The sequence below is a fragment of the Culex quinquefasciatus genome, chromosome 1, assembly GCF_015732765.1.
Source record: "Culex quinquefasciatus strain JHB chromosome 1, VPISU_Cqui_1.0_pri_paternal, whole genome shotgun sequence".
NCBI lineage: Eukaryota > Metazoa > Arthropoda > Insecta > Diptera > Culicidae > Culex > Culex quinquefasciatus.
The window spans coordinates 64820268-64846617 of record NC_051861.1 but is presented as its reverse complement, the minus strand read 5'-3'; the positions used below and the strand labels follow the sequence as shown (position 1 = coordinate 64846617).

The window sequence follows — 26350 nt, the reverse complement described above, 5'->3', positions numbered from 1 at the left end:
TCCATACACACATACAGTCATTCACATCCACACTCACACTGAGCTTTAAATGGAACAAACTCACCAGGAATAATGTTAATACAGCTGAGTCTGCAAAAACGGCTTCCAAGGCATTTGCAGACTTTTTCCTCATTGATGTAGATTCTCACATCAATGATTTGGCATCCAACATTTAAAAGGCACGATGTGAATGTAGTTAAAGTGATAGGACACCTCCTGAAAAATCAGGATTACTTTTCTAAAATGTACGTTCAGTTAACTAACGACCGACAGTTAAAAACGCCGGAAGAAGCATTTGCGCTGATTATCGAAGCACACCTTACTAAGGCTCAGTATGAAATATTTCATTTTGATTGCCCTTCGAGATATCCGCCTTACAATGTTATAGCAGGTGCCAAAAAAACATGCGCACCTCCTGTTGAATTCATCGAAGGGTCAGCCTCGAAGATAAAAGTGGAATTGCAAGCTCTGATGAATCATACGGCATCTAGAATACTTCAAGTAATAAGGCAGGATGTGACAGATTATCTAGATAGTCATGATTTAGATTGCGCCGAATTGGTTTTATTGAGTAGTTGGGGAATGGATGGATCCACTGGATATTCTCAATTTAATCATTCATTGCCAGAAGGTACACAGAAAAAAAAAATCATGGTAATATTACATCTGGGATGGGGTACATCTTTTATGTCAGAAAAAAGGTGTAATTTTAACTCTGGAAATGTGTAATTTTACCACTTTTCTGGTGTAATATCACTTTTTCAGTCTAAATTGAGGTAAAATTACATCATAAAAGAGGTAATATTCAACCTATTCAACCTTCCAAAATAGGGCCGAGGCGCTGTCAAATGGCAGAGTGTGAAAAAGTGTAAAAGGTAAACAAAACGAGTGCAAATTTTAGCTACTTTTAAATCGAGTTTTTTCAATATAAAATTGCTATCAATATTATTTTTTTAGTAGAAAACAACTATATTAACTTACGTACTATCTTTCTCTGCATGAAGAACTAAGAATTAAGATAAATATTCAGGTTATTTCGGCGAATGAAAATGTTGTGTTTTTGTGTTGTTGGAAAAATCATCAAATTCAAATCAATTTTTATGAATGAAAAGTTTTTGTTACTGTACTTTTTTTGCATTCATATGTTCATGTATAATCTCAGTAATAGAAAAATATCAAATTTGGCGCGAAATTGATAAGTTGTTTACATTTATTGCCCGTTTCTCGGCAGGCCAAAACCCAGCAAAATGGAAGCGGAACAGGTATTTTCACGTTAATAAAAATCATAGTACAAATGGTTTTAAATGATTTTTTCTCAAGGACATTGCTATTTCCACCGTTGTGGTAAACATTGACATCGTCGATCTATTCGATTATGCCCAGGAGAGCCGCCGGACCTGGATTGAGGGAAACCAAGTATATCAGAGCAACCATGTTCTAATCGTTGGTTGTACCGGCCGTGACGGGAACAAGCTGCAACTGTTTGGGAGCTGCCTACGCGCCTCGAATCCCAAGGAGCACCCAAGGGAAGTGAACATTACAACCGCGACATTATTCAGAAATTGGGAAATTTCGTGTACGTGTCCCGCTGGGAGATTCAAATGTAAACATCAATGTGCGTGCTTAGTTTATATACACAAGTAACTGGAAATCCATTTGAAAATATTGAGCAATGGTTTAATTATTTAACTAATATTTTCAGTAGAAAGGAGCTGGACATCTTAACCCGGACGGAAGTCAAACAACAATGGGGGAAGGTCGCGAAGAATCAGTCAAGCATTCTTTACGAGCCAATTCCAATAAAACATCTGTGTGGCCAGCGGAGCGTATCGTCCCCAAGCTACGTCGACAACAATCTCAGTCAGGCAATCATGAATCTGTTTTTGAGTGGTAGTTTTCAACAGATGATTTGAAATATTAACTCAACTAACAGTTTTTTTTTTAATTTTAGAATTGCCCGATTCCGCTCTTGCCAAGTCGGTAAAAGGACGAGGAAAGAGTCCACGCGATCGCACAGTTAATGTCTCCGGTTCAGCAGACTCCAGGCAGGAGCAGAAGTTTGAGTTCCCACCTGTTCAACCAAGGTGGAATCCTGCTAAGAACGGGGACAACACCGAGGTCGCCGAAGATCGCAACGAAATCGTCGAATACGTACGCCGTATTTTTGAGCGAAATAGGCAAACCGAGTTGAAAGGTTTCGTTGGCCCATTGGCCAGTTCGAAGGAGTATGATTATTATTCTGCTAGAGTTTGCCTAAACACCGAGGAAGCCCTAAGTTTGGCAAAGATTAATCAATCTGATGAACAATGGAGAAAAGCCCGTAAAGTGCGAATCACGGCCAGCGTTTGCTACGAACTATACACATACTACAACAACGACAACGGAACAAGGGACTGGACACAAAAGCTTGGCTCAATTATCAAGCCGTTGGAGAAGAAAATTCCTTCGTTAGCGTATGGCAAAGCAACTGAACCATTAGCTCTGCAACGATACAGAGAAAAGAATTTGCAACACAAGATCGCCACAGTTGGACTGGTCGTGGACCCCTCGGTTCCATTCTTGGGTTGCTCTCCGGACGGCATAGTTGTCGATCAAGATAAACTGTTGGAAATAAAATGTCCGACAGCCGGGGACAAGCTGCCACTCAACGCCATTGTCGGTCAACTAAAATATGTTTATCACCGAGACGGAATTTACCTGTTACGTCCCAAACATGCATATTACGGACAAGTTCAACTTTCAATGTATATTCTTAAATTAAAATCAACCGATTTCGTTATCTACAGCCGTTTTGATAACGATTATCTTTGTATTAAAGTAAATTACGATGATAAGTTCGTAAGGGATTTGATATCTGTTCTAAGTAACGTTTATTTCAATTTGTTCCTTCCGATACTATGCAACTAAATAAAATGTTATAAAACTCGTTTTAAATTTGTTTATTTCTTAAGCATACAGATTATTTGTTACAAAAGCCAATCAGAAACGAGAGTCTGCCAAAATAGGATCCGACAGGTTAGTTATTCCGGCGGCAATAATTATTAGGTCGTCGATAAATGGGACCAGATTAAGCTCGAACTTGTTAGTGAAAATGTTGAAGTTTTTCAACCGCTGTATGGCTCGCTCGACATGCACTCGGGCTCGAGCGATTGATGCATTTTGCTTCGCTTCTTCTGTGCTCAGCTGCTCCCCCTGCAGTAGTGGTGGTCGGATCATCTCAAGTCGGTGTTGGGACAGCTCGTTGGAAATTGCGAAACCTTTATCCACCATGATAGCATCGCCTTCGTCGAACATGGTGATCATTCCGCTGGTGTTGAAAATAAACTTGTCGGAAGCTTTCCCGACGAACCCTTGGCTCACGTAATTGAATACACCCCCAGGGGTCACCGAGACTAAGAACTTTACCGTCTCTCGACCTTTGTAGTGAGAGTAGGTGAGTATTCGGCAGTGTAAGCAAGTTGATCGTTGCAGCTGCACCTCAGTGCAGTCAAGTACTGCGCGAACATTCTGGAACTGGCGGAAATGGTAAGGTAGATCTTTTTTCAGTAAATCTCCATCTTGCCACGGAACAGCAACTCTCATTACATCGGCCAGCAACGGAACAAAGCCCCGAAAGTACTTTGAAGCCGTTTTTGGCGTAACGTCGAACAGGGTCGATATGCACCGGAAGGACATATCTGTCTTGAGTTTTATGCACACTAGCAGTATCAAATGGCGAACGGAAATGTCCCACCGCTCCAAGAATGTTGCATACGGAACCATTTTCACGGCCTTTTCAAATACCTCCAGCATCTTGAAGTTGCTGATTCCCGACCATGCCGTCAGCTGTTCGTTGGATTTTATCTCCAAAACATTCCGAGTTCTTCCCTCAAACAAACGGTCCATTTCCTCTGTATTCACTTGTACAGAGCTATCATTAAGTGTTTTGCCGACGGAAACAGATACGTCCAGTCCTTCCTCGGGGCCTAACAGATCCTCGGACACGCTTTGCTCAGCATCCTCTTGGTATTGCTTCCTTTCTTGTTGGTTACGCTCTTCTTGGAATCGCTTCCGATCTTCCCGCGCCTTCGCCCGTTCAGAGCGTGGTTTCCCTTTTTTATCCTTTTCAATTTTCTCAGTTGTTTCAATTTCAATCGGAACTGCGTCTTCCAGTAACATCATTTTCTTTTGATCACCATATTCTGAAAATAAAACACTAATTACTTTTATTTCTCCTTAAAAACAAATTAAATATATCATACTTGCTAGATGAAAAGAAGAAGCATTAAAATGCTTGCTGCAAACCTTCGCAGTATTTGATGGAGCATGTTTCAACTTGAGCGCATGTAACCACTTCCGGTATCGCCGGGCGTCCGTTTTTCTGTCCGGAAACAGATGAAATGATATTTCGACCTCTTTTGCTTGGAAGCAATCAGGAACCACGCATCGCAAATAGTTGCCATAGTCTCGCCTCTCCATCCCGGCTGTTTTGGTGGAATTTGGTGTTTTTTTGAACAACTTTAATGGCACAAAAATAGCATTTATTTTATTTTTTATGATGAAATTTGTGGTTTTTATAATAGTTTGAGTTTTACTGAAGCATTTAATCGAATGAATAATTTGTTTTGAATCAATTTTCAGTTCTAAAATTGCGAAAACAAAAAGACGTTTTTAGCCAAGGTTTCAGAAGCACTAAATTGAACGTGTTTTTTTAGAGCACCAGATCATTAAAACTTTGAGTATTTATAGAAATCTGATACACTGAAGGCTTATCTTTGAAATAAATGTAGAATTATGCAATGTTTCATTCAAAAAACATGAATAAAATTGAAATAAAGTTGGCAAAAAAAAGCGACTTCTTTTGTTTACCTTTTACACTTTTGCTCATTCTCGCCGTTAGGTGTCTCCACTGTACAACGCCACCTCCCTATTACAGCTTCCAAATTTACATTATTTTTTTCTGTGTAGCATTGATGATTCCGATGTCTTTGCTGCAACGTTAACTCCCATCCAATTATACGTGCATAGTGATGGTAAACATATTTTATGGCATAATCCTACACCTCAAAGCATCAGATTTTGTCGACCAATTATGTTACAGTTTATTAAAGAATCTAGAGAAATCATCCTGAAAACAAAACATGATCTGGAAAAAGAAATGTGTGAATTGACACCTTTGAAAATTGATCTTCCGGGTGATAAATTCGTGTTGATCGATTTTAATTTTGTTTTGAGTATGATAGACGGAAAAGTGCTGACATATATTACTGGTTCATCATCGATGCAAAATTGTCCTATATGTGGGGCAACACCTAATATAATGAACTCCATCGAAAAACTAGAAGAAGGATTTACTGCCAATGAAGACACATTATACTATGGAATATCTCCACTTCATGCTTGGATACGGTTTTTCGAATGTCTGTTACATATTTCATATCGGATGGAGATCAAACAATGGAGGGTTACGAAGGATCTTAAGCTGAATTATCTTAAACGAAAAAAGATGGTTCTGGAAGCATTGCACAAGGCATTTGGATTTAGAGCTGATCAACCAAGATCAGGCGGTAAAGGTACGAGTACTACCGGAAACATTTGTAGGAAAGCATTTTCTAACCCGGAACTTTTAAGCAGTGTATTGGGCATTGAAAAGAGTTGATCGAGAGATTTCGTAATATTTTGATAGCGATCAACTGCCAAGAAGCCATTAATCCTGAAATATTTGATGAATATTGCAAAGATACATATAGGTTCTATTTAGAACACTACGAATGGTATAAAATTCCTGCAACTCTGCATAAAGTGCTTGCTCATGCAGGTGATATAATTCTTCATTCTCCTGCTCCTCTTGGTGTTTTGGCAGAAGAAGCCGCTGAATGTCAACACAAACATTTGAAATTATTTCGTTCGCATTTTGCTAGAAAAAGATCACGAGAAGCAAATTTAATGGATGTATTTTTAAGGGCATTGCATGAGTCGGACCCATATTTAAGTTCAATGTGGGTAAGCAAAAAACATACCAAGAAAGTTTGCTCTTCATACCCAACAGTTGTTAGAAGTTTCATGGTTTTCGAGGATTCTGAAAGTGATACAAGTTCTAACATAATGAATGATCTTATGGATGCTGTTGATGAAGTTGACGAAGATTTTGAAGAAGATGTTGTGGACGAAGATTAGATTTTGACAGATGAAGTGCATTGAGATATATCTAGTCATGTAATATTTATTAAGTGTTGGTCAATAAATTTTTAATAATCAAATTAATTGCATTTTCATAAACATTCCTTTGTTTCCTCCCCTTCTGTGATGGTACAATGTTCCAGAAAATCCTAAAACATCGTAATTTTTTTTAATTTGGGTGGTGAGGGGGAGGGGGTCAAAGAGAGGTAGATTTTGACTCAAAAGGAAGGGGAGGGGGATTGAAAGTAAACGAAAACTATAACAAAGCATAAGCCGCCATTCCGTGCATCAAACAGACAGAGCAAGGATATTAAAATTCACCATTTCAATGCATGTGGGCTCAAATGTATAAAAAAATCGAAAAAATCGAAAATTTAACTTTTTTTTTTGAAAAATATCAAATTTCATTTGTTTACATGATAATAAGTACAAACAACACAAAAAAGTCACAAAAAAGTGAAAAAATATTTTTGGCCGCTCGCTTCTATGGAAATACCCCATAGTGCACTCCACCTCATAATTTTCGGATCGTCGACGAGCCAACAAAACTCGGCTCGGTCGGTCCCGAAAATTCATTCTATTGCTGGACGACGACGAGGACACATCAGAAGCAGATGGCCTGGTGGCCCGGTAGCAGACGGCCTGGAGGTCCGGGAGCAGATGGCTTGGAGGCAATGACCAGCTAAGACATGCCGGTCGCGTGAGTCGATCATTGGAACTGGCCTCCACCTGGAGTGGCCGGAGGCCCCGCGGATGTTCCGATGGGGGGACATTTGCCGGACCGTAAGAGTTGGGGCAATATGGGTATCAAACTTTATGGTTTTTGATACCGGACATGAAATTTGATATTTCGGCAGTAGTGACCACAATCCGGAGTGGCCGGAGGCCCCGGGGATGTTCCGATAAGGGGACATTTGCGGAACCATAAGAGTTGGGACAATATGGGTATCAAACTTTAGGGATTTTGATACTGGACATGAAATTTGACATTTTGGCAGTAGTGGCCACCACCTGGAGTGTCCGGAGGCCCCGGGGATGTTCCGATGGGGGGACATTTGCCGGACCGTAAGAGTTGGGGCAATATGGGTATCAAACTTTATGGTTTTTGATACCGGACATGAAATTTGACATTTCGGCAGTAGTGGCCACAATCCGGAGTGGCCGGAGGCCCCGCGGATGTTCCGATGGGGGGACATTTGCCGGACCGTAAGAGTTGGGGCAATATGGGTATCAAACTTTATGGTTTTTGATACCGGACATGAAATTTGATATTTCGGCAGTAGTGACCACAATCCGGAGTGGCCGGAGGCCCCGCGGATGTTCCGATAAGGGGACATTTGCGGAACCATAAGAGTTGGGGCAATATGGGTATCAAACTTTAGGGATTTTGATACTGGACATGAAATTTGACATTTTGGCAGTAGTGGCCACCACCTGGAGTGTCCGGAGGCCCCGGGGATGTTCCGATGGGGGGACATTTGCCGGACCGTAAGATTTGGGAAAATATGGGTATCAAACTTTATGGTTTTTGATACCGGACATGAAATTTGACATTTCGGCAGTAGTGACCACAATCCGGAGTGGCCGGAGGCCCCGGGGATGTTCCGATAAGGGGACATTTGCGGAACCATAAGAGTTGGGGCAATATGGGTATCAAACTTTAGGGATTTTGATACTGGACATGAAATTTGACATTTTGGCAGTAGTGGCCACCACCTGGAGTGTCCGGAGGCCCCGGGGATGTTCCGATGGGGGGACATTTGCCGGACCGTAAGAGTTGGGGCAATATGGGTATCAAACTTTAGGGATTTTGATACTGGACATGAAATTTGACATTTTGGCAGTAGTGGCCACCACCTGGAGTGTCCGGAGGCCCCGGGGATGTTCCGATGGGGGGACATATGCCGGACCGTAAGAGTTGGGGCAATATGGGTATCAAACTTTATGGTTTTTGATACCGGACATGAAATTTGATATTTCGGCAGTAGTGGCCACAATCCGGAGTGGCCGGAGGCCCCGCGGATGTTCCGATGGGGGGACATTTGCCGAACCGTAAGAGTTGGGGCAATATGGGTATCAAACTTTATGGTATTTGATACTGAACATGAAATTTGACATTTCGGCAGTAGTGGCCACAATCCGGAGTGGGCGGAGGCCCCGCAGATGTTCCGATGGGGGGACATTTTCTGGACCGTAAGAGTTGGGGCAATATGGGTATCAAACTTTATGGTTTTTGATACCGGACATTAAATTTGACATTTTGGCAGTAGTGGCCACAATCCGAAGTGGCCGGAGACCCCGCGGATGTTCCGATGGGGGGACATTTGCCGAACCGTAAGAGTTGGGTTATCAAACTTTAAGGATTTTGATACTGGACATGAAATTTGACATTTCGGCAGTAGTGGCCACAATCCGGAGTGGCCGGAGGCCCCGCGGATGTTCCGATGGGGGGACATTTGCTGGACCGTAAGAGTTGGGGCAATATGGGTATCAAACCTAATGGTTTTTGATACCGGACATGAAATTTGACATTTTGGCAGTAGTGGCCACAATCCGGAGTGGCCGGAGGCCCCGCGGATGTTCCGATGGGGGGACATTTGCCGGACCGTAAGAGTTGGGGCAATATGGGTATCAAACTTTATGGTTTTTGATACCGGACATGAAATTTGACATTTCGGCAGTAGTGACCACAATCCGGAGTGGCCGGAGGCCCCGGGGATGTTCCGATAAGGGGACATTTGCGGAACCATAAGAGTTGGGGCAATATGGGTATCAAACTTTAGGGATTTTGATACTGGACATGAAATTTGACATTTTGGCAGTAGTGGCCACCACCTGGAGTGTCCGGAGGCCCCGGGGATGTTCCGATGGGGGGACATTTGCTGGACCGTAAGAGTTGGGGCAATATGGGTATCAAACTTTATGGTTTTTGATACCGGACATGAAATTTGACATTTTGGCAGTAGTGGCTACAATCCGGAGTGGCCGGAGGCCCCGCGGATGTTCCGATGGGGGGACATTTGCCGGACCGTAAGAGTTGGGGCAATATGGGTATCAAACTTTATGGTTTTTGATACTGGGCATGAAATTTTACATTTCGGCAGAAGTGGCCACAATCAGGAGTGGCCGGAGGCCCCGCGGATGTTCCGATGGGGGGACATTTGCCGAACCGTAAGAGTTGGGGCAATATGGGTATCAAACTTTATGGTATTTGATACTGAACATGAAATTTGACATTTTGGCAGTAGTGGCCACCGCCTGGAGTGTCCGGAGGCCCCGGGGATGTTCCGATGGGGGGACATTTGCCGGACCGTAAGAGTTGGGGCAATATGGGTATCAAATTTTAAGGTTTTTGATACCGGACATGAAATTTGACATTTTGGCAGTAGTGGCCACAATCCGGAGTGGCCGGAGGCCCCGCGGATGTTCCGATGGGGGGACATTTGCCGGACCGTAAGAGTTGGGGCAATATGGGTATCAAACTTTATGGTTTTTGATACTGGGCATGAAATTTGACATTTCGGCAGTAGTGGCCACAATCCGGAGTGGCCGGAGGCCCCGCGGATGTTCCGATGGGGGGACTTTTGCCGAACCATAAGAGTTGGGGCAATATGGGTATCAAACTTTATGGTATTTGATACTGAACATGAAATTTGACATTTCGGCAGTAGTGGCCACAATCCGGAGTGGCCGGAGGCCCCGCAGATGTTTCGATGGGGGGACATTATCTGGACCGTAAGAGTTGGGGCAATATGGGTATCAAACCTAATGGTTTTTGATACCGGACATGAAATTTGACATTTTGGCAGTAGTGGCCACAATCCGGAGTGGCCGGAGGCCCCGCGGATGTTCCGATGGGGGGACATTTGCCGGACCGTAAGAGTTGGGGCAATATGGGTATCAAACTTTATGGTTTTTGATACTGGGCATGAAATTTTACATTTCGGCAGTAGTGGCCACAATCCGGAGTGGCCGGAGGCCCCGCGGATGTTCCGATGGGGGGACATTTGCCGAACCGTAAGAGTTGGGGCAATATGGGTATCAAACTTTATGGTATTTGATACTGAACATGAAATTTGACATTTCGGCAGTAGTGGCCACAATCCGGAGTGGCCGGAGGCCCCGCAGATGTTCCGATGGGGGGACATTTTCTGGACCGTAAGAGTTGGGGCAATATGGGTATCAAACCTAATGGTTTTTGATACCGGACATGAAATTTGTCATTTTGGCAGTAGTGGCCACAATCCGGAGTGGCCGGAGGCCCCGCGGATGTTCCGATGGGGGGACATTTAGCGGACCGTAAGAGTTGGGGCAATATGGGTATCAAACTTTATGGTATTTGATACTGAACATGAAATTTGACATTTCGGCAGTAGTGGCTACAATCCGGAGTGGCCGGAGGCCCCGCGGATGTTCCGATGGGGGGACATTTGCTGGACCGTAAGAGTTGGGGCAATATGGGTATCAAACCTAATGGTTTTTGATACCGGACATGAAATTTGACATTTTGGCAGTAGTGACCACAATCCGGAGTGGCCGGAGGCCCCGCGGATGTTCCGATGGGGGGACATTTGCCGGACCGTAAGAGTTGGGGCAATATGGGTATCAAACTTTATGGTTTTTGATACTGGGCATGAAATATGACATTTCGGCAGTAGTGGCCACAATTCGGAGTGGCCGGAGGCCCTGCGGATGTTCCGATGGGGGGACATTTGCTGGACCGTAAGAGTTGGGGCAATATGGGTATCAAACTTTATGGTATTTGATACTGAACATGAAATTTGACATTTCGGCAGTAGTGGACACAATCCGGAGTGGCCGGAGGCCCCGCAGATGTTCCGATGGGGGGACATTTGCCGAACCGTAAGAGTTGGGGCAATATGGGTATCAAACCTTATGGTTTTTGATACCGGACATGAAATTTGACATTTTGGCAGTAGTGGCCACAATCCGGAGTGGCCGGAGGCCCCGCGGATGTTCCGATGGGGGGACATTTGCCGGACCGTAAGAGTTGGGGCAATATGGGTATCAAACTTTATGGTTTTTGATACTGGGCATGAAATTTGACATTTCGGCAGTAGTGGCCACAATCCGGAGTGGCCGGAGGCCCCGCGGATGTTCCGATGGGGGGACATTTGCCGGACCGTAAGAGTTGGGGCAATATGGGTATCAAACTTTATGGTTTTTGATACTGGACATGAAATTTGACATTTTGGCAGTAGTGGCCACAATCCGGAGTGGCCGGAGGCCCCGCGGATGTTCCGATGGGGGACATTTGCCGGACCGTAAGAGTTGGGGCAATATGGGTATCAAACTTTATGGTTTTTGATACTGGACATGAAATTTGACATTTCGGCAGTAGTGGCCACAATCCGGAGTGGCCGGAGGCCCTGCGGATGTTCCGATGGGGGGACATTTGCCTAACCGTAAGAGTTGGGGCAATATGGGTATCAAACTTTATGGTTTTTGATACTGGGCATGAAATTTGACATTTCGGCAGGAGTGGCCACAATTCGGAGTGGCCGGAGGCCCCGCGGATGTTCCGATGGGGGGACATTTGCCGGACCGTAAGAGTTGGGGCAATATGGGTATCAAACTTTATGGTTTTTGATACTGGACATGAAATTTGACATTTTGGCAGTAGTGGCCACAATCCGGAGTGGCCGGAGGCCCCGCGGATGTTCCGATGGGGGGACATTTGCCGAACCGTAAGAGTTGGGGCAATATGGGTATCAAACCTAATGGTTTTTGATACCGGACATGAAATTTGACATTTTGGCAGTAGTGGCCACAATCCGGAGTGGCCGGAGGCCCCGCGGATGTTCCGATGGGGGGACATTTGCCGGACCGTAAGAGTTGGGGCAATATGGGTATCAAACTTTATGGTTTTTGATACTGGGCATGAAATTTGACATTTCGGCAGTAGTGGCCACAATCCGGAGTGGCCGGAGGCCCCGCGGATGTTCCGATGGGGGGACATTTGCCGGACCGTAAGAGTTGGGGCAATATGGGTATCAAACCTTATGGTTTTTGATACTGGACATGAAATTTGACATTTTGGCAGTAGTGGCCACAATCCGGAGTGGCCGGAGGCCCCGCGGATGTTCCGATGGGGGGACATTTGCCGGACCGTAAGAGTTGGGGCAATATGGGTATCAAACTTTATGGTTTTTGATACTGGGCATGAAATTTGACATTTCGGCAGTAGTGGCCACAATCCGGAGTGGCCGGAGGCCCCGCGGATGTTCCGATGGGGGGACATTTGCCGTACCGTAAGAGTTGGGGCAATATGGGTATCAAACTTTATGGTTTTTGATACTGGGCATGAAATTTGACATTTCGGCAGTAGTGGCCACAATCCGGAGTGGCCGGAGGCCCCGCGGATGTTCCGATGGGGGGACATTTGCTGGACCGTAAGAGTTGGGGCAATATGGGTATCAAACTTTATGGTTTTTGATACTGGACATGAAATTTGACATTTTGGCAGTAGTGGCCACAATCCGGAGTGGCCGGAGGCCCCGCGGATGTTCCGATGGGGGGACATTTGCCGGACCGTAAGAGTTGGGGCAATATGGGTATCAAACTTTATGGTTTTTGATACTGGGCATGAAATTTGACATTTCGGCAGGAGTGGCCACAATTCGGAGTGGCCGGAGGCCCCGCGGATGTTCCGATGGGGGGACATTTGCTGGACCGTAAGAGTTGGGGCAATATGGGTATCAAACTTTATGGTTTTTGATACTGGACATGAAATTTGACATTTCGGCAGTAGTGGCCACAATCCGGAGTGGCCGGAGGCCCCGCGGATGTTCCGATGGGGGGACATTTGCCGGACCGTAAGAGTTGGGGCAATATGGGTATCAAACTTTATGGTTTTTGATACTGGACATGAAATTTGACATTTCGGCAGTAGTGGCCACAATCCGGAGTGGCCGGAGGCCCCGCGGATGTTCCGATGGGGGGACATTTGCTGGACCGTAAGAGTTGGGGCAATATGGGTATCAAACCTAATGGTTTTTGATACCGGACATGAAATTTGACATTTTGGCAGTAGTGGCCACAATCCGGAGTGGCCGGAGGCCCCGCGGATGTTCCGATGGGGGGACATTTGCCGGACCGTAAGAGTTGGGGCAATATGGGTATCAAACTTTATGGTTTTTGATACTGAACATGAAATTTGACATTTCGGCAGTAGTGGCCACAATCCGGAGTGGCCGGAGGCCCCGCAGATGTTCCGATGGGGGGACAGTTGCTGGACCGTAAGAGTTGGGGCAATATGGGTATCAAACCTAATGGTTTTTGATACCGGACATGAAATTTGACATTTTGGCAGTAGTGGCCACAATCCGAAGTGGCCGGAGGCCCCGAGGATGTTCCGATGAGGGGACATTTGCCGGACCGTAAGAGTTGGGGCAATATGGGTATCAAACTTAATGATTTTTGATACTGGACATAAAAAGTTGCATTTGGCCATTATCTGAAATTAAGCAGTTAAAATATGCTAATGCTAAGCAGTTAAAATATATCTCGGGTTAGTTTTCAAAACGTCGTAAAAGCCAAACCCCTCAAGTGGGGAAAACCGATGAACAAGTTTTCGACCATTATTTTAATTCTTATTAATATGCAAGTGGATTTCAAGGGCATATTTTTAGTCAAAATCATTGCTTTGACTATTAGCTATGGTTGCCATATCAAGTGAATTAAAATTTTCAACAATTAATGTGTGTTTTAGCCTTGTTTTACCACACCAGGTTGATTCGACCTTTACATGAGCAAATTGTTTCATACGTCCCTGTACTTGAGACTTATTTTTTGTAAGGATGGCAATACGACAATTGGCAAAATTTATTTATTCTATGACTAAACCACATTTAAATCAAACATTATTATTTTGAACATCGTTTCAACACCCCCCGCAAAGAGGGCAGTCGATGTTTTGTGTTTTGGAGGAGATTGGGAGAAAACATCGCAGGGGAGAAAGGTCCAACTGACAGATTTTATTCTCCCTCTTGTTGTGGCCTGAACCTCAACACGCCCTTTTTCCCATATTTACCATCTCTGTTTGGTGATATAAGACAATAAAACTTATGTACGTCAACAGGTAAACGCAATGACTAAATCTAGGAGGTAAAATGAAGTAAAGTCGATAGGTGGTCAATTATAATACTAGGGAGGTAGTTGATCTACCGACATGGAAATACTTAATAAAGGTGAGCTCGTCCTTGGACGAGCAGAGTTGAAGTACAACAGACAAATGTGTACATTATTTTAAATAAAAGAAAGTCCGCGATAATAAATATTAACACTCTCTCGCGTTGGCTCATACGCTAGCTGAGAGCACGAACAAAATGACGAATTACCACTGATTTGTTTATCTTTTCTTCAGTGGTCTATAGGACCTTGAAGAACTCAGGGTTACTGGAGTTTTGAGAGGGCGTTTATGCATGACAAGATGGATGCGGTCATTATCGCTTGTTCCTGAACAGATTATGCAACTTGATTTTGTGTTGGTTTAGGCTGCCACACAAAATGATGATTTTGGGGGAAGCTAGCAGTCTCTTCCGGAATAAATGACTGAAACTGGGTTTTGCTGGCTGGCAAATTGGAAAATATTCTTCGCGCATCCTTTAAGTCATATAATCAGCGCAATGTTTTTAACGTGATAACAAATATTCATCTTTTTTCGTAAAAACTCATGTGCGCATAATCATAAAGCAATTAAAACTGAACTTACGTCCTTTTTCTATGAGCGTACGTACATTTTTGAAATTATCAGTACTTACGACCTTGCATCACCAAGGACGTATGTGACTTCTCCGTATGAAAAGCACATTCGACCTTTTATATGCGGGCGATATTTTTGTTTAAATTTATTTTTTTGGAAATTCTGCTCGAGTAGATCATTAGTAGTGCGTTAGAAGAGTGCAACCGTGCCAAAAACTCAATTTTGGACAACTGGCGCTTACGACCTTTTGAAAACTAACCCGATATATTGCTTATTAGGCAGGAAGTAATAAATAGACTACTGCAATGCACATTTTTTTGTGCCACTGTGAAAATCTGTTTCTGGAAATTTTGAATAACTATCTCGTAATCATTAAGAGCCCTGTAAAGGGTAGTTTTTAATGTCTGCTGTTCAAATTTCCTTTACTGCCGCCGATTGCTTGCAACAGCCTTGCAAAAACATTCCCGCATCTTGGTAACTTTCGAGTGGTGAAGGAAAGTAAATTGATTTCACTTCGATTTCTATTTCAGCTCCACTTGCAATTTCCGTCCCCTTAGTTCGATAGGACGTTTATTATAAGGGGGGAATTTGGACCGGACATTCTAATCGAAAATTTCAACAATCATCTTGCAAAGTTCTTTGTCATACTGGTCATGTGTAACATAACCACCTGCACCTTTTTTTTAATTATATTTGTTGAACTTACCTGCAACTCTCATTTCTATTTTTTTACCTAATGTAAAAGTTTTGAATTGTTTCCAATGTATAATTTCTACCTAAGCATAAGTCGTCGCATAAGCATCTTTTAAATAAAATGTTGAGTTGCATAAAACAATAAGTAAAGGTAAACTTCATTCAATTCAATTTTTGTCAATCCCTTTTTTTAACAATAAAAAAAAACTTTAATACCCAATTTGAGTAAATCCACTCAACTGTGTACAATATTGCAGAAAAAGTACTGGAACGCCAAGGCTGTATATCATAGGTACTCGCGATCTTGCTTTGCATTAGTGTGAGTGCATGACTCCGTGCCACTAAAACCAAAACAATAACAAACAAACAATGGACCGTGCCAGGAAAACCAAAACATAAACAATGTCAGTGTCAGTGGAGTGAGAGAGTCAGAGATAACGATTATGACAACCGCACTACTACACACTCAATCGCGAGTACCTTAGGTAGAAAGCCATGCTGGAACGCGCTACCCAGGCAAAAGTTTTGCGGCTTCTCTCCTGCAGAACTTCTGCAAAAGAGAGATGAAAGAGCGAGCTGAAAAGTAAGGGAACGTGCTGCAAAAAGTGACTTATGCTGGCTGCAGAATTCTGCAGAAGCTGCAGAAATTCTGCAATTCTGCAGGTACGGGAATAGACCTTCTATCTCCGCGCCGCCTTCGTGTGTTTCGCATTCTCTCTTTACAACACCAACGTTTCACGATGCGTCGACTACACTCAACGCTCGCAACGCACTAATACAGTCGCACACGCATTGCTTGTCTATTTTAAAGCACACCGATGTTGCTCTTGCGTCGCTCGTTCGAAACTCGACACTAATAATACAAATGGTCATAAATGACTTCTCTAAAATATTGCGCACTAATTCTGATATTCTAAGCTATCTCTACGAAACATTATTATGTACACGCCTTATCTGCGACATTTTCCTTCTCCTGTACTCTGTTTAAAAGAGAAAAAAACAGCCACAAGTGTCCTTAAAACTGACAGAATTTCTCATCGCAAATTTTTACTCATCATCATCGTAAAATTCTTCCTAAAAATTCAGGCGAAGGATACAACATAAAGCCCTGTGGGTCATTAAGCCTCCGTTTCTAAATCTTTGCATCAAATTGAATGAAACATTAGTAAATCTTTCCCAGTTCCTGAGGGGAACACCTTGAAGAGTATCGGGGCCGGCATTTACAAAGCGGATTCAGTGGCAGTTTCATTCTCAACTTAATGTTAACATGTTAAGGTTAATGTTAACATTCCATAGGTCGCCTCCCTAAGGTGTCGTGATAAGGTCCAGTTTGTGACGATACACTACCTTCCCTTTACTAAGCAATCGATTCCAGAAGGGAAAAGATCACCAGTTGTGTTGGTCCGAGCCGGATTTGAACCCCGATCTACCGCTTACGAGGCGGAAGCGTTACCACTGGGCTACGTGGCTCGGACATTCTCGCCAGGAAATAAATTCTTTAGCACAGTCATTTCTTAACTCACAATCATCTTTAAATTCCCCCTAGGTAATCAAACAAACGCTCTAACGCAATGCGTATAGGTCATCAGGACACTTTTTCAAATCTTCGCATCAATCTTATTAAAACTATCAAACACATCGAAACTCGCCAAATCATCATCAACCACAGAGATTAAATCTCAAAGCACAGCGATTTCCCACTGCATTCATTATTTCTTCACTACCCTAGAAACAAATCATTCCTCCTTGAAAACAAATCAAGACTACCAAATACCACTCTTCAAATCTTCACATCAAACTGACCAAAACTTCCAAACACATTGATCATTCGCTACGCTCATTTTTTTAATTCTCACCTGAAATCAAATTTATAAGAACAACGATTTGCTTATCATCATCAAATCTTGGCATCAAACTGATCAAGACTATCAAAATACCGCTCTTCAAATATTTGCAGCAAACTGTCAAACTGATAAAAATTCTCAGGCACATCTTTTTTTTTCGCTATAATCATTCTTTAAATTCTCACAGAAATCAAATTCTGAAGAAAAACAGCACTTTTTATTCACAATCGTCATATTTAAACTCTCCCTAAATTGTCAATCAAATCTCCCTCAAATTCTCAAACACATCGATTAGTTTGATCGTTTTCATCATTCTTTTTTCACTAGAAATCATTTTTTCAATAGAAATCAATATCTTAAGCCTAGCAGTTTTTGCACAAAATCGCCATATTTAAACTCTCCCCTGAATTTCAATCAAGTCATCATCGATCATTTCTAGACTACTTTTTCAAAACAACCAATGCGCCATATCGATTACCGATTCCCAAATCTTTGCCTCAAACCAAACAAAACGCTTTTCCAGCTCTCAATCATCTTTTAATTCTCTCTAGAAGTTCAATAATTGGCATTAACAGAAAGGTGTGTGGGTCCTCAGGCTACCGCTTCTCAAGTCTCTCCACACATATATTACTCCTTATCGCAATCCTCATCTTCTGATTTCTACTCGAAATAAAGTTTATAATTACAGTGATTCCTTTACTCACAATCATCTTTAATTCTCGCTATAAGAATACTCTTTTTAAAGTCTTCGCATCAAACTGATTGAATTTCTCAAAACATCGATGCCCGTAATCATCATCTTTCAAATTATCAACATTGACCAAAATCCAAAACACAGCGATTTTCCGCTCACAATCATAATCCCTTCATTACTAAGAAAAACAAATCTGCCTAGAAAACAAATCATTCCTCCCTGAAATCAAGACCATCAAATACCGCTCCTGAAAACTTCACATGAAACTGATCAAAACTCGCAAGCACATCGATCATTCTGTGCGTTACGCTCATTTTTAATTCTCACATGAAATCAAATTCTTGAGCACAGCGATTTTTCGCTCATCATAATCTTTAAACTCTCCCTAGAATGTCAATCAAATATCTCTTGATCAAAACCAACTTATTTTTTTAATTCTCTTCAATCTCTCAATCAAAGGCTCCAATACAACTCATGTAAGCCTTCAAGCTACCCTTTCTCAAACCCACGCCACAAACTGACTCAAATTCATAAACACATTGATTATAATCGCTCAAAACCAATTTTTCTAAAATTCTCCCCAGCCTCCTTTTACTGAAAGACACTCTCAAACTCACGACAATTCTCGTTCGTAATGAACACAATTTAACATCTCCCTACAAATATGCTCCAACTTAAAATGTTTCGCCTCAAACCGACTGGTAAACCTGAATTTCACAATTCCTCTCGTTAGCAACCAGCTTCATCCCCAAAAACTCAACTATAATTTCTGAACTCTTTCCAGAAACTCAACCAAAGCCCGAAGCGTAAGCGTATATTTTATCAATCTACCCTCCATCATAAGTGATTGATTTCATCAAACTCGACTATTTTTCTTATTCCACCTCTAGTTTTCTCTACAAACTCACAGAAAGGCTTCATCGTAAAGGTTGAACAACTTCAACTAATTTCAAACCTGCAGCCAACAGTCACGCTCCTCCCATGAACCTCGATCTCCGTAGCAAATTAGTAACGCTCGTCTTATCAACATTTATACTTCACCCTCTTCATCTGAAGTCACAAAACATATATATTATAGCCCATAGCCAACGAGCAACGTCCGTTTAACAGATACCCCGTTACGGCCATCAAGCAACGCTCGTCTCTTCAATACACCCGTTTGGCCAACGACCAACAACGCTCGTCATACAATCACTCTGTTGTTGCTAAAGAACTTCTCTCTTACCCTCTCTTACACCCTTGCGTTCAATGAGCACCTTACAAAATACCCTTGATGCCAACGAGCAACGCTAGTCCTGCTCATCTCACAAACACCTGATGTGCTCAACGAGCAACACTCGTCTCACAAACACTCTGATGTGGCCAACGAGCAACGCTCGTCTCACAAAATATTATCTTTTCACTCAGATCTTTTCAAACCAGGGATGCCAGATGAAATTTTGAGTTATCTGCAAATTTGTTTTTCAAATATCTGCAAAAATCTGCAAACTTAAATATACGTAAAACTAGGTTTATGGTCGTATCCTACAATTCTGTTTAACTAAATTATGATGTTTAACTTAAACAACGTTTGATGTATGTTTTATGTCCTTAAATCTGTGTGAAAACAAATTATTTAGCTACAATTATTGATCCTTGCACTGTAACTTGGATTTGGCCCGCACTTTTCTCTCGCACTTTTGACAACAAAATTTACAAAAACTAGGCAACTAGCAGTTAAGCAATTCTCTACCAAAACCGGAAATGGATTTTATTTGTATTTTTGATTTGGCTCAAACTTTGTGGGGCCTTCCTATGACCAAAGAAGCCATTTTGCATCATTAGTTTGTCCATATAAATTTCCATACAAATTTGGCAGCTGTTCATACAAAAATGGTACGTATATATTCGAAAATCTGTAACTTTTGAAGGAATTTTTTGATCAATTTGGTGTCTTCGGCAAAGTTGTTGGTATTGTTAAGGGCTATTTAGAAAAAAATAGGTACACGGAAAAAAAAATTTCCCGATTTTTTTATTAACTTTTTTTGAGCATGAGCATGAGCATGGTTGAATGCCAATGAGCTGCTACTCCGTTATTGACAGATCAGCTGAAATTAAACAATGAATCAAAAATGATCAGTGGGAGCCAACCATCCGTTTACTGTTTAACCCCTGAAGACCCCGACTTTATTAGTCAATACCGGCGCCCTCCCAAGAAGCCTGCAGTTCAACAAAAGGGAGGAATGTTAGTCCGATAGTTGAAGTTGCAGACTCATCAAGCACATAGTTTTTCGCTATATACTTGTTGATACCGCTTGAGACCGTTGAATCCACAGCATCTCCTTCAAGCATCACGTGATTATTTTTTTGGGTTAGTAGGATAAGGTATTGGCTTTTCGATGCCTCCCGAGCTACGATGCTATGGGGAGGACTTTCATAACAAACCCGTCGGCGAGCCTTCCGAGCAACGATGCTATGTGAAGGTCTTTCTAATTAGCACACCAAAACACTCGCGCACAGGTATTAAATGTAATTTTTCATCACGATTACCCAGACGACATTGATGATATAGGAAGGACTTTTTTACAGTCATTTACAGTAATACTTAAACTTATTTTAATGCAACAATTCACACGACGTCGTGCCTCCCGATCAACGATGATGTAGGAAGGACTTGAGCAAGCCTACCAGGATGAAACACGAAATAAAATTCTTTTCTTTTCACACACAATGCCACATAATTGACCGCGCGTCACCACCCAACTAATTGAACTGATTTTCTTCTGCTTGTAGGCAAGCCAACCAGGATGAAACACGAAATAAAATTCTTTTCTTTTCACACACAATGTCACATAATTGACCGCGCGTCACCACCCAACTAATTGAACTGATTTTCTTCTGCTTGTGGGCAAGCCAACCAGGATGAAACACGAAATAAAATTCTTTTCTTTTCACACACAATGCCACATAATTGACCGCGCGTCACCACCCAACAAATTGAACTGATTTTCTTCTGCTTGTGGGCAAGCCAACCAGGATGAAACACGAAATAAAATTCTTTTCTTTTCACACACAATGCCACATAATTGACCGCGCGTCACCACCCAACTAATTGAACTGATTTTCTTCTGCTTGTGGGCAAGCCAACCAGGATGAAACACGAAATAAAATTCTTTTCTTTTCACACACAATGCCACATAATTGACCGCGCGTCACCACCCAACTAATTGAACTGATTTTCTTCTGCTTGTGGGCAAGCCAACCAGGATGAAACACGAAATAAAATTCTTTTCTTTTCACACACAATGCCACATAATTGACCGCGCGTCACCACCCAACTAATTGAACTGATTTTCTTCTGCTTGTGGGCAAGCCAACCAGGATGAAACACGAAATAAAATTCTTTTCTTTTCACACACAATGCCACATAATTGACCGCGCGTCACCACCCAACTAATTGAACTGATTTTCTTCTGCTTGTAGGCAAGCCAACCAGGATGAAACACGAAATAAAATTCTTTTCTTTTCACACACAATGTCACATAATTGACCGCGCGTCACCACCCAACTAATTGAACTGATTTTCTTCTGCTTGTGGGCAAGCCAACCAGGATGAAACACGAAATAAAATTCTTTTCTTTTCACACACAATGCCACATAATTGACCGCGCGTCACCACCCAACTAATTGAACTGATTTTCTTCTGCTTGTGGGCAAGCCAACCAGGATGAAACACGAAATAAAATTCTTTTCTTTTCACACACAATGCCACATAATTGACCGCGCGTCACCACCCAACAAATTGAACTGATTTTCTTCTGCTTGTGGGCAAGCCAACCAGGATGAAACACGAAATAAAATTCTTTTCTTTTCACACACAATGCCACATAATTGACCGCGCGTCACCACCCAACTAATTGAACTGATTTTCTTCTGCTTGTGGGCAAGCCAACCAGGATGAAACACGAAATAAAATTCTTTTCTTTTCACACACAATGCCACATAATTGACCGCGCGTCACCACCCAACTAATTGAACTGATTTTCTTCTGCTTGTGGGCAAGCCAACCAGGATGAAACACGAAATAAAATTCTTTTCTTTTCACACACAATGCCACATAATTGACCGCGCGTCACCACCCAACTAATTGAACTGATTTTCTTCTGCTTGTGGGCAAGCCAACCAGGATGAAACACGAAATAAAATTCTTTTCTTTTCACACACAATGCCACATAATTGACCGCGCGTCACCACCCAACTAATTGAACTGATTTTCTTCTGCTTGTAGGCAAGCCAACCAGGATGAAACACGAAATAAAATTCTTTTCTTTTCACACACAATGCCACATAATTGACCGCGCGTCACCACCCAACTAATTGAACTGATTTTCTTCTGCTTGTGGGCAAGCCAACCAGGATGAAACACGAAATAAAATTCTTTTCTTTTCACACACAATGCCACATAATTGACCGCGCGTCACCACCCAACTAATTGAACTGATTTTCTTCTGCTTGTGGGCAAGCCAACCAGGATGAAACACGAAATAAAATTCTTTTCTTTTCACACACAATGCCACATAATTGACCGCGCGTCACCACCCAACTAATTGAACTGATTTTCTTCTGCTTGTGGGCAAGCCAACCAGGATGAAACACGAAATAAAATTCTTTTCTTTTCACACACAATGCCACATAATTGACCGCGCGTCACCACCCAACTAATTGAACTGATTTTCTTCTGCTTGTGGGCAAGCCAACCAGGATGAAACACGAAATAAAATTCTTTTCTTTTCACACACAATGCCACATAATTGACCGCGCGTCACCACCCAACTAATTGAACTCCCGATTTTTTTATTAACTTTTTTTTCACAAAAACTCAAATTCCCAAAATACGTATTTTTGATTTTCGAGATTTTTTATGTTTTAGGGACAAAAATCCGCAACTTTTGAGCTATAGAGAAACATGGTCAAAATCTGCCGCCGAGTTATGATTTTTGAAAAACTGGTGATTTTGGAAAAATCGAAATTTCATACATAAAATTTTTGACCTTTTTTATGCAAAATTGAATTTGCAATCGAAAAGTACTTTACAGATTTTTTGATAAAGGGCTCCGTTTTCAAGATATAGCCACCGATTTTAGCGAAATATTTGCAGTTTTCAATTTTTAAAATAGTGACCATGAGTGACCATTTTATTTTTTGAAAAGTTCAGAAAATTTGCTATAAAATTGTCTAAGAGACATTGAAGATTGGACCTCTGGTTGCTGAGATACAGCGGCAAAGAAACACGAAAATTGAAGTTTTCTAAGTCTCACCCAAACAGCCCACCATTTTCTAATGACGATATCTCAGCAATTAATGGTCCGATTTTCAATGTTAATACATGAAACATTCGTGAAATTTTCCGATCTTTTCGAAAAAATATTTTGAAAAAATTAAATCAAGGCTAACATTTTAAAAGGGCCAAACTTTGAATATTATGCCCATTAATGCCCATGCTAGTATTGATTTATTTTTTTTTCAAAATATTTTTTTCGAAAAGATCGGAAAATTTCACGAATGTTTCATGTATTAACATTGAAAATCGGACCATTAATTGCTGAGATATCGTCATTAGAAAATGGTGGGCTGTTTGGGTGAGACTTAGAAAACTTCAATTTTCGTGTTTCTTTTAAGCCGCTGTATCTCAGCAACCAGAGGTCCAATCTTCAATGTCTCTTAGACAATTTTATAGAAAATTTTCTGAACTTTTCAAAAAAAATATTTTTGGAAATGGTCACTCATGGTCACTATTTTTAAAAATTGAAAAACTGCAAATATTTCGCTAAAATCAAACTTTCGGTGGCTATATCTTGAAAACGGAGCCCTTTATCAAAAAATCTGTAAAGTACTTTTCGATTGCAAATTCAATTTTGCATAAAAATTAGGTCAAAAAATTTTATGTATGAAATTTCGATTTTTTCCAAAAATCACCAGTTTTTCAAAAAATCATAACTCGGCGGCAGATTTTTTGACTATGTTTCTCTATAGCTCGAAAGTTGCGAATTTTTGTCCCCTAAAACATATCAAAAAATCTCGAAAATCAAAAAATACGTATTTTGGGAATTTGAGTTTTTGTAAAAAAAAAGTTAATAAAAAAATCGGGAAATTTGTTTTTCCGTGTACCTATTTTTTTCTAAATAGCCCTTAACAATACCTACAACTTTGCCGAAGACACCAAATTGATCAAAAAATTCCTTCAAAAGTTACAGATTTTCGAATATATACGTACCATTTTTGTATGAACAGCTGCCAAATGTGTATGGAAATTTATATGGACAAACTAATGATGCAAAATGGCTTCTTTGGTCATAGGGAAGGCCCCCACAAAGTTTGAGCCAAATCAAAAAATACAAAAAATAAAAATGGTCGAAATCGGCCGGTTTTGTAGAGAATTGCTCAGTTGTTTATTTACATTTCCAGTCGCAGTTTCCACCAAACTGGACATTCGCACTTTAAAATTGCAATTGACAGGTGAGCAACATCGGCTCGCTATGATCATTTTTTGAGAAAATTAAAATTTCTCAAGGCAGCTTGACAAGCCGGAATAGTGCGATCGATAGCAATTATTTAGTGCGAAGTCCAAGTTAGTGAGAATTGCGCAATATTTGCAATAAATTCAATTAATTTGAAAAAACGTAATAAAATGTAGATTCCTTTTCGATAAAACGACAGGAACTATACAAACAATATTTTTAAAATTAAAACATTGTTATCAAGATATCTTTTGTATTTTACTTCTCAATGTGTTATTCTATTTCAAGGATAGGCTAATATAAAAATACTTTTCAGAGGTTTTTCCAATGTGTTTCGAAAACAAAAATTGTACAAAAAATTAACTGCCATTTAAAATTATTATAAATAAATAATAATGGCACGGTTCTTAGTTTTGTGATACTTTTGAATAACTTAACAAAAATTTAAAATAAAATTAGCGATAGTCTTATTTCGTGCAGTATTGTATCGAAGGAAATTATTGTTTCAACGGTTTAAGCAGATTTCACGTAATTATAAATATTTTTTTGAATCTCTAAAGTCCATGTAGCATATTTTCAGATAAGTCTTATTTTTTTAATAGCTGGTGGAGCGGCCGTGGCTGACTGGTTACGGTGTTCGCTTTGTAAGCGAATGGTCCTGGGTTCGATTCCCATCTGCTCCCAACGAGAAAGTATAGGAAATATAAATCTTGAAACTCTGAACATGTACGAAAAATCAAAGTCGCTCGAGTCGGGGTTCGATCCCCCGTCCTTTGGATTGGTAAGCAAAAATGCTAACCACTAGGCCATCGCGACTTGGTGAGCTATGACTGGAATTAGGAATACTGTTACCACCTATATACGCGCTGGGTCCTTGTCCATTTGACAAGGATTCGGAAGTTCTAAATAACGTTTGAATCCGATTGGTCCAAACGTTCTTCAGGGCGGGGCTTGTCGACAAAAGCTGAAGTACCTCGCGCTCGGCTAGCCAGCGTAGAAATGGGTCACCGAAGCTCGGCAGAGCTAACACCTTCCAAATGCCTATGCGAGTTATTTGCATGTATAGAATGAGAACTAAAAATACATGGAAACAACTCAATTTGTAAGAAGCGACCGCGTGGTCCCGTTTGGTTGGTTGCACACACACACACACACACACAGTCTTATTTTTTTAATAGCTATTTTAATGGCTTATTCTTCTTGCACCACTTTACATGAAATGTTTACTATTTGTATGGTCATGTCAGTTATTAACATAAACTTCAAAATTATTTTATTTATTATGAGTGGAAAGGAGTTTTTGTTGCAACTCGCAGTTAAAATCTTGGTTAAAATACATATGCGATAATTTTCTAAATTGATACGAAAATTATTATTTATTTCAAATATTTATAAGTCGCTGAATTATAATTCATTCATACAAAAATGTATTGTTCGCTATTCACGATAAAAAAGAAGATAAATGGGAATGGAAATGCTAACTAAAACAATTCAATCGATTTTTTTGTGATTCATAAAGATCCAGTTCAAAAATATCACAGAAACTTAAAAAAAATGGTTTATAATTTTAAAACTAATTTTAATAACTACGTTCAATCTCTCTTGCTCATGGTTACTTCAGTGCACCAAAATTTTGAACTCAAAGAAACAATTAAAAAAAGATAATATTGTCGATGGTAAAATATTTCAACAGTTCATCACTAACAAATTTTTTGAATGGTTTTGTGGTCAGAAAAAT

At 41.1% G+C, this 26350-nt stretch overlaps 1 protein-coding gene across 1 annotated transcript; it reads left to right on the top strand.

The window, feature by feature from the left end:
* The first annotated feature begins 843 nt into the window (after nt 1-843).
* LOC119770080 lies at nt 844-3534 on the top strand. Its single transcript, XM_038264284.1, has 6 exons — nt 844-875; nt 1232-1262; nt 1321-1640; nt 1703-1890; nt 1952-2151; nt 3472-3534. Exons 2-6 carry the CDS (start codon nt 1248-1250, stop codon nt 3532-3534), a joined length of 786 nt encoding a protein of 261 aa, XP_038120212.1. The 5' UTR covers nt 844-875; nt 1232-1247.
* Nucleotides 3535-26350: the final 22816 nt, after the last annotated feature.

Bases quoted from the DNA above. Each gene is read 5' to 3' on its own strand.
- LOC119770080 (XM_038264284.1), top strand. The intron at 1,641-1,702 runs GTAACTGGAAAT...TAATATTTTCAG, and splicing joins TGCTTAGTTTATATACACAA to TAGAAAGGAGCTGGACATCT. The intron at 2,152-3,471 runs GTACGCCGTATT...TGATCGTTGCAG, and splicing joins GCAACGAAATCGTCGAATAC to CTGCACCTCAGTGCAGTCAA.